Raw genomic sequence first — 9,445 nt, 5'->3', positions numbered from 1 at the left:
AATCATAGAATAGTAGAGTTGGAAGAGACCTCATGGGCCATCTAGTCCAACCCCCCGCTAAGTCTTGCTTATCCAAGATAAACGGGCCGGAAGAAGCTTGGATAAGTGAAAATCTTGGATACTAAGGAGGGATTAAGAAAAAAGCCTATTAAACATAAAGCAAAAAATCTTTACTAATATCTCCAAAACATTTTGGAGATGGGGGTCCCGTTCCAATTAGCATTTATTATTATTATTATTACAGTAGAGTCTCACTTATCCAAGATAAACGGGCTGGAAAAAGCTTGGATAAGCGAAAATCTTGGATAATAAGGAGGGATTAAGAAAAAAGCCTATTAAACATAAAACAAAAAATCTTTAATATCTCCAAAACATTTTGGAGGTGGGGGTCCCGTTCCAATTATTATTATTATTATTATTATTATTATTATTATTATTATTATTATTGTTACAGTAGAGTCTCACTTATCCAAGATAAACGGGCTGGCAGAAGCTTGGATAAGCAAAAATCTTGGATAATAAGGAGGGATTAAGACAAAAGCCTATTAAACATCAAATTACATTATGATTTTACAAATTAAGCACCAAAACATCATGTTTTACAAGAAATTGACAGAAAAATCAGTTCAATACACAGTAATGTTATGTAGTAATTACTGTATTTACGAATTTAGCACCAAAACATTGCAACATTTACTACAAAAACAATGACTACTAAAAGGCAGACTGCCTTGGATAACACAGGACCTTGGATAAGTGAAGCTTGGATAAGTGAGACTCTACTGTATTATTATTATTATATTTCTTACTCACCTCTCCTTGTGGCTCAGGGTGGGTTACAGAACAATTAAAACACATAAACATTATAAAAATACTACAAAGACACAAATATTAAAATGTATTTCCATAGCTATGTATTATACACAACTCTGATTTCTTTTAAGGTTGCTGTGAGTTTGCCAGGCTGTCTGGCCATGTTCCAGAAGCATTCTCTCCTGACATTTTGCCCCACATCTATGGCAGACATCCTCAGAAGTTGTGAGGTCTGTTGGAAACTACGCAAGTGGGAGTTTATATAATATCTGTGGAATAATGTCCAGAGTGGGAGAATGTCCTGCTTTCTCCAGGTAGGAAGCAGCTAGGCTTTGAAGCTGCAAGGCCATTCAGTGCTTATCAAGGTGGCCAGTGGCAACATTCACACTTGCCTCCAACAGACATAAGTTTTTTCTCCCACCCTGGACATTATTCCACAGGTGCATATATATAAACCCCACTTGCTTAGTTTCCAACAAAACTCACAACCATTGAGGATGCCTGTCATGGATGTGGGCAAAATGTCAGGAGAGAATGCTTCTGGATCATGGCCATAAAGCCCGGAAAACTCACAGCAACCCAGTGATTCTGGCCATGACAGCCTTCAATAACATATAGATTTCCGAAACTCTGCACAACCCTACTTTCTATCTACAGTATCTTTCTGATGCCCCCTTGTGGTTGCATCTGAGCACTGCAGTGTGAGGCTCATGGGTTGCCAGTGGAGGTTGTTTTAAAAATGAGGGATCTGATTTTTAATTAGTTTGTTAATTTGGATCATGAAGGGCATGTGTACCAAGTGTGGTCCAAATCCACCAAGCCACATAGGAGCTTTTGAAGGAAAAACATGCATACATCATTTTGCATTTTTATATATGGAGATCATGGATGATCATTATTGTTGCTCTTGTTGTTCTTACAGGGAACCTCGCCGGATCGTCATCCACCGCGGCTCAACGGGGCTGGGCTTCAACATTGTGGGGGGCGAAGACGGCGAGGGGATTTTCATCTCCTTCATTCTGGCCGGGGGTCCGGCCGATCTCAGCGGAGAGCTAAGGAAAGGGGACCAGATCCTCTCGGTAAGGTGGCCATTCCTCCCTCATCCTTGGCCATTGACTCACAATGAGGTTTCCTTCTTGGGTCTTCCCACCTGGCAGAATGGGGTTGGACTGGATGACCTTTGGGGTCGTTTCCAACTCCATAATTCTATGATTTTATGGCCATCTTTTGGGAGAGCTTGGATGGTGTCCTCTCACTTGGCAGAATGAGGTTGCATTGGATGACCTTTGGGGTCCCATCCAATTCCATAATTCTATGATTTTATGGCCATCTGTTGGGAGAGCTTGGATGGTGTCCTCTTGCTTGGCAGAATGAGGTTGCATTGGATGACCTTTGGGATCCCATCCAACTCCATAATTCTATGATTTTATGGCCATCTGTTGGGAGAGCTTGGATAGTGTCTTCCCACCTGGAAGAATAAGGTTGCATTGGATGATCTTTAGGATCCCATCTAACTCCATAAATCTATCATTCTATGGCCATCTGTTGGGAGAGCTTGGATGGTGTCTTCCCACCTGGAAGAATAAGGTTGCATTGGATGATCTTTAGGATCCCATCTAACTCCATAAATCTATCATTCTATGGCCATCTGTTGGGAGAGCTTGGATGGTGTCTTCCCACCTGGAAGAATAAATTTGCATTGGATGACCTTTGGGGTCCCTTCCAACTCCATAATTTTATAATTTTATGGCCATCTATTGGGAGAGATTGGATGGAGTCATCTTGCTTGGCAGAATGAGGTTGCATTGGACGACCTTTGGGGTCCCATCCAACTCCATAATTCTAGCATTCTATGGCTATCTGTTGGGACAGCTTGGATGGTGTCTTCCTGCCTGGCAGAATAAGGTTGCGTTGGATGACCTTTGGGGTCCCATCCAACTCCATAAATCTATCATTCTATGGCCATCTGTTGGGAGAGCTTGGATGGTATCCTCTCACTTGGCAGAATAAGGTTGCATTGGATGACCTTTGGGGTCCCTTCCAACTCCATGATTCTATGATTCTGTGGCTATCTGTTGGGACAACTTGGATGGTGTCTTCCCATCCAAACCTGGCAGAAAGGGGTTGGATTGGATGACCTTTGGGGGTTTCCTTCTAAGTTTGATTATTCTATGGCCGTAAGTCTGAAAGGCAACCAGTTGAGTGAAATGTTCCTACCTGGCAAAATGAGGGTTGGACTGGATGACCTTTTGGGGTCCCTCCATTTCTTTGCTTCTGTGAATCTATGGCCAGTGGTTAGGGAAGCTTGGGTGGTGTGTTACGTTTAGGGGTCCCTTCCAAGTCTATGATTCCATGGCCATCAGTCAAGAGGATTTGAATGATGTCTTCATTGTATACTGTTCAACTCCAGCAGAGGCTGGATGGGCATCTATTGGGAGGGCTCTGGCTGCGTCTTCCTCCCCGGCAAAAAGGGGTTGGACTGGATGAACTTTGGGGGTCCCTCCTGTCAGGAAAACTCGTCCTGGATGATGGATGTGAGGCAGATATATGGAGGCACTTACAGCCTTCCGTCTCAATATTCTCCTCCGTTAGGCCACTTAGCGACTGCTGAGCAGCACCAACAAACAAGACTGCATAGCTGTTTTATCTGCCAATCCCAGCGGCTATATATCTTTATTTACACAGCTATTTACAAGAAAACAACCGAAGCTGCTGGCACACATGTCGCTTAGACAGAGAGTTTAATGGCGACTAGCAAGAAGCCCTTGGGTCTACTCCCATCCCAATTTGCACTTCCAAGAATTTGCAGCACTTTATCAGTCACCTTGTGTTTACAATATTTATATGGTGCACCTTACCTAGTCTGCTTTTACAACCTCTCCATTTCAATCCATGTTTTTGCTAGTTCTTGTCATTTGTTTTTTGGCTAATGTTTAAATTTTTATAATTGTGCATGTCTCTTGTCTATTGTTGTGTTTTATATTGCTATTGTTTTTATTCGGGCTTGGCCCCATGTAAGCCGCCCTGAGTCCCCTTTGGGGAGATAGAGGCGGGGTATAAAAATAAAGTTGTTATTATTATTATTATTATTATTATTATTATTATTATTATTATTATTATTATCAGTGAAGAACACTCCTCCCACGTTCTATTGTCCATGACATGTCTTCCTTCTATGTATGTAAAACAGAAGTCTCATTTCTTTGCCCTTCTAGCAATAAATCAATGCTCTATGCAATTAACTCCTACAACACTGGAATGCTTACCGGAGCAAACATACATTCACTTTAACAATGAGTGAACATTTCACACACTACAAAAACCATTACTCTGACACCTACCAACTCTATGGTTCCCACCCACAGGTCAATGGCGTGGATCTCAGGAACGCGACGCACGAACAGGCGGCCATTGCGCTAAAAAACGCTGGGCAGACGGTCACGATCATCGCTCAGTACAAGCCGGACGGTGGGTTCTTTGGGGCAGGGAGGTGGGTTTGTGTCTTTCTGAGAGCCTTGGGTTATCACAGAAGGGATGCTATAGACCCAGGTTCTAATCCTGCCTCGCTCCCGACAGAATACAGCCGCTTCGAGGCCAAGATCCATGACCTTCGGGAGCAGCTGATGAACAGCAGTTTGGGCTCAGGGACAGCTTCGCTGCGGAGCAACCCCAAGCGGGGGTTTTATATACGGTGAGACCCCAAACGAGCCCAGCCCACCCTCAAAATACCCCAGGCTAGGTTTAAAAAGTGACCTTCATGCTCCCCGTTTCCTCTCCTCCTCCTGCGCAGGGCACTCTTTGACTACGACAAGACAAAAGATTGTGGCTTCCTGAGCCAAGCGCTGAGCTTCCATTTTGGCGACGTCCTCCATGTCATCGATGCTTCCGACGAGGAGTGGTGGCAGGCGCGGCGCGTCCATCCGGACGGAGACAGCGACGAGATCGGGTTCATCCCCAGCAAGAGGCGGTGAGGGCGGAAAGGGGGGCATTTGTTATTGCCCACTTCACATGCCCACATGATTGGTCTCTCAAATGCCCACATTATTGATGCCCCCAAATGCCCATATTATTGATCGCTGAAATCCTCACATTAGTGGCCCCACAAATGCCCCTATTATTTATTCCCCAAATGCCCATATTATTGGTCGCTGAAATCCTCATATTAGTGATTCCCCAAATGCCCATATTATTGATCCCCAAAATCCTCACATCAGTCACCCTGCAAGTGCCCCTATTATTTATTCCCCAAATGCCCATATTATTGATCACCCAAATGCCCATATTATTGATCCCCAAAATCCTCACATCAGTCACCCTGCAAATGCCCCTATTATTTATTCCCCAAATGCCCATATTATTGATCACCCAAATGCCCATATTATTGATCCCCAAAATCCTCACATCAGTCACCCTGCAAATGCCCCTATTATTTATTCCCCAAATGCCCATATTATTGATCACCCAAAAGCCCATATTATTGATCCCCAAAATCCTCACATCAGTCACCCTGCAAATGCCCCTATTATTTATTCCCCAAATGCCCATATTATTGATCACCCAAATGCCCATATTATTGATCCCCAAAATCCTCACATCAGTCACCCTGCAAGTGCCCCTATTATTTATTCCCCAAATGCCCATATTATTGATCACCCAAATGCCCATATTATTGATCCCCAAAATCCTCACATCAGTCACCCTGCAAGTGCCCCTATTATTTATTCCCCAAATGCCCATATTATTGATCACCCAAATGCCCATATTATTGATCCCCAAAATCCTCACATCAGTCACCCTGCAAGTGCCCCTATTATTTATTCCCCAAATGCCCATATTATTGATCACCCAAATGCCCATATTATTGATCCCCAAAATCCTCACATCAGTCACCCTGCAAATGCCCCTATTATTTATTCCCCAAATGCCCATATTATTGATCCCCAAAATCCTCACATCAGTCACCCTGCAAATGCCCCTATTATTTATTCCCCAAATGCCCATATTATTGATCACCCAAAAGCCCATATTATTGATCCCCAAAATCCTCACATCAGTCACCCTGCAAATGCCCCTATTATTTATTCCCCAAATGCCCATATTATTGATCCCCAAAATCCTCACATCAGTCACCCTGCAAATGCCCCTATTATTTATTCCCCAAATGCCCATATTATTGATCACCCAAAAGCCCATATTATTGATCCCCAAAATCCTCACATCAGTCACCCTGCAAATGCCCCTATTATTTATTCCCCAAATGCCCATATTATTGATCACCCAAATGCCCATATTATTGATCCCCAAAATCCTCACATCAGTCACCCTGCAAATGCCCCTATTATTTATTCCCCAAATGCCCATATTATTGATCACCCAAAAGCCCATATTATTGATCCCCAAAATCCTCACATCAGTCACCCTGCAAATGCCCCTATTATTTATTCCCCAAATGCCCATATTATTGATCACCCAAAAGCCCATATTATTGATCCCCAAAATCCTCACATCAGTCACCCTGCAAATGCCCCTATTATTTATTCCCCAAATGCCCATATTATTGATCACCCAAAAGCCCATATTATTGATCCCCAAAATCCTCACATCAGTCACCCTGCAAATGCCCCTATTATTTATTCCCCAAATGCCCATATTATTGATCCCCAAAATCCTCACATCAGTCACCCTGCAAGTGCCCCTATTATTTATTCCCCAAATGCCCATATTATTGATCACCCAAATGCCCATATTATTGATCCCCAAAATCCTCACATCAGTCACCCTGCAAATGCCCCTATTATTTATTCCCCAAATGCCCATATTATTGATCACCCAAATGCCCATATTATTGATCCCCAAAATCCTCACATCAGTCACCCTGCAAGTGCCCCTATTATTTATTCCCCAAATGCCCATATTATTGATCACCCAAATGCCCATATTATTGATCCCCAAAATCCTCACATCAGTCACCCTGCAAGTGCCCCTATTATTTATTCCCCAAATGCCCATATTATTGATCACCCAAATGCCCATATTATTGATCCCCAAAATCCTCACATCAGTCACCCTGCAAGTGCCCCTATTATTTATTCCCCAAATGCCCATATTATTGATCACCCAAATGCCCATATTATTGATCCCCAAAATCCTCACATCAGTCACCCTGCAAATGCCCCTATTATTTATTCCCCAAATGCCCATATTATTGATCCCCAAAATCCTCACATCAGTCACCCTGCAAATGCCCCTATTATTTATTCCCCAAATGCCCATATTATTGATCACCCAAAAGCCCATATTATTGATCCCCAAAATCCTCACATCAGTCACCCTGCAAATGCCCCTATTATTTATTCCCCAAATGCCCATATTATTGATCCCCAAAATCCTCACATCAGTCACCCTGCAAATGCCCCTATTATTTATTCCCCAAATGCCCATATTATTGATCACCCAAAAGCCCATATTATTGATCCCCAAAATCCTCACATCAGTCACCCTGCAAATGCCCCTATTATTTATTCCCCAAATGCCCATATTATTGATCACCCAAATGCCCATATTATTGATCCCCAAAATCCTCACATCAGTCACCCTGCAAATGCCCCTATTATTTATTCCCCAAATGCCCATATTATTGATCACCCAAAAGCCCATATTATTGATCCCCAAAATCCTCACATCAGTCACCCTGCAAATGCCCCTATTATTTATTCCCCAAATGCCCATATTATTGATCACCCAAAAGCCCATATTATTGATCCCCAAAATCCTCACATCAGTCACCCTGCAAATGCCCCTATTATTTATTCCCCAAATGCCCATATTATTGATCACCCAAATGCCCATATTATTGATCCCCAAAATCCTCACATCAGTCACCCTGCAAATGCCCCTATTATTTATTCCCCAAATGCCCATATTATTGATCACCCAAATGCCCATATTATTGATCCCCAAAATCCTCACATCAGTCACCCTGCAAATGCCCCTATTATTTATTCCCCAAATGCCCATATTATTGATCACCCAAAAGCCCATATTAGTGATCCCCAAAATCCTCACATCAGTCACCCTGCAAATGCCCCTATTATTTATTCCCCAAATGCCCATATTATTGATCACCCAAAAGCCCATATTATTGATCCCCAAAATCCTCACATCAGTCACCCTGCAAATGCCCCTATTATTTATTACCCAAATACCCATATTATTGATCACCCAAATGCCCCTATTATTTATTCCCCAAATGTCCATATTATTGATCACCCAAATGCCCATATTATTGATCGCCAAAATGCCCATATTATTGATTCCCCAAATACTCATATTATTGATCACCCAAATGTCTAAATTATTGAAATATCCATGTTACTAGCCCCACAAATGCCCATATTATAGTCCTCCCAATGCCCATGTTATTGACCTCCCAATGTCCATATTGTTGGCCCCCCAAATGTCCATATCATAGAATCCTAGACCTCATGGGCCAACCTCATTCAGCCAAGAAGCATGAAAATCTCATTCAAAGCACCCCCGACGGATGGCCATCCAACCTCTGTTTCAAATCCCCCAAAGAAGGAGCCTCCACCACACTCCGGGGCAGAGAGTTCCACTTCTGAACAGCTCTCTCTCACACACAGTCAGGAAGTTCTTCCTGATGTTCAGGTGGAATCTCCTTTCCTGTAGTTTAAAGCCATTGTTCCATTGTGTCCTAGTCTCCAGGGCAGCAGAAAGAAAGCTTGCTCCTTCCTTCCTAGGACTTCCCCTCACCTCTTGATCCCTGGCCCTCCTCATGTCTCTTCTCCGCCTTCACTTCAACATGCCCAACTCTTTCAGCCGCTCCTCATAGGGATTGTTCTCCAGACCCTTGATCATTTGAGTCACCCTCCTCTGGACACTTTCCAGCTTAGAGCCAACATCTCCCTTAGGTTGTGGTGCCCAGAATGGGACACAGTGTGATTCCAGGTGTGGTTTGACCAAGGCAGAATAGAAGAGAGAGGAGCAGGACTTCCCTGGATCTAGACACTAGGCTCCTCTTGATGCAGGCCAGAATCCCATTGGCTTTTTAAGCCACAGCGTCACATTCCTGGCTCATGTTCTCCTTCCTCCCAAAGAGGATTCCAAGATCTTTTTCAGACGTCCTGCTATTGAGCCAGGCATCGTCCCGCATTCTGTCTCTTTGCATTTCCCTTTTTCTGCCTAAGTGGAGTCTCTTGCATTTGTCCCTGTTGAACTTCATTTTGTTAGTTTTGGCCCATCTCTCTTATTGACCACCTAAATAACCCATATTATTGGCTAATTAACAAACCAACATAAAAACTGTCTTCTTCCTCCTCCTCTTATTCAATTCTTCATTATAATTGTTATTATTATTACAGTAGAGTCTCACTTATCCAACACTCGCTTATCCAACGTTCTGGATTATCCAACGCATTTTTGTAGTCAGTGTTTTCAATACATCGTGATATTTTGGTGCTAAATTCGTAAATACAGTAATTACTACATAGCATTACTGTGTATTGAACTACTTTTTCTGTCAAATTTGTTGTCTAACATGATGTTTTGGTGCTTAATTTGTAAAATCATAACCTAATTTGATATTTAATAGGCTTTTCCTTAATCTCTCCTT

At 42.8% G+C, this 9,445-nt stretch overlaps 1 protein-coding gene across 1 annotated transcript in view; it reads left to right on the top strand.

Annotated features, from left to right (window-relative positions):
• dlg4 (discs large MAGUK scaffold protein 4) overlaps window positions 1–9,445 on the top strand; it is a gene marked incomplete in the record, with an annotated part of 97,424 nt that overhangs the window by 79,054 nt on the left and 8,925 nt on the right. Inside the window, 4 exon segments of the mRNA XM_062957887.1 lie at window positions 1,736–1,892; window positions 4,179–4,281; window positions 4,390–4,504; window positions 4,604–4,780. Of these exon segments, the coding sequence (XP_062813957.1) occupies window positions 1,736–1,892; window positions 4,179–4,281; window positions 4,390–4,504; window positions 4,604–4,780 (552 nt within the window).

This window comes from Anolis carolinensis, chromosome 6 (assembly GCF_035594765.1).
Source record: "Anolis carolinensis isolate JA03-04 chromosome 6, rAnoCar3.1.pri, whole genome shotgun sequence".
Lineage (NCBI taxonomy): Eukaryota > Metazoa > Chordata > Lepidosauria > Squamata > Dactyloidae > Anolis > Anolis carolinensis.
This window is presented reverse-complemented; position numbering and strand designations above follow the sequence as displayed.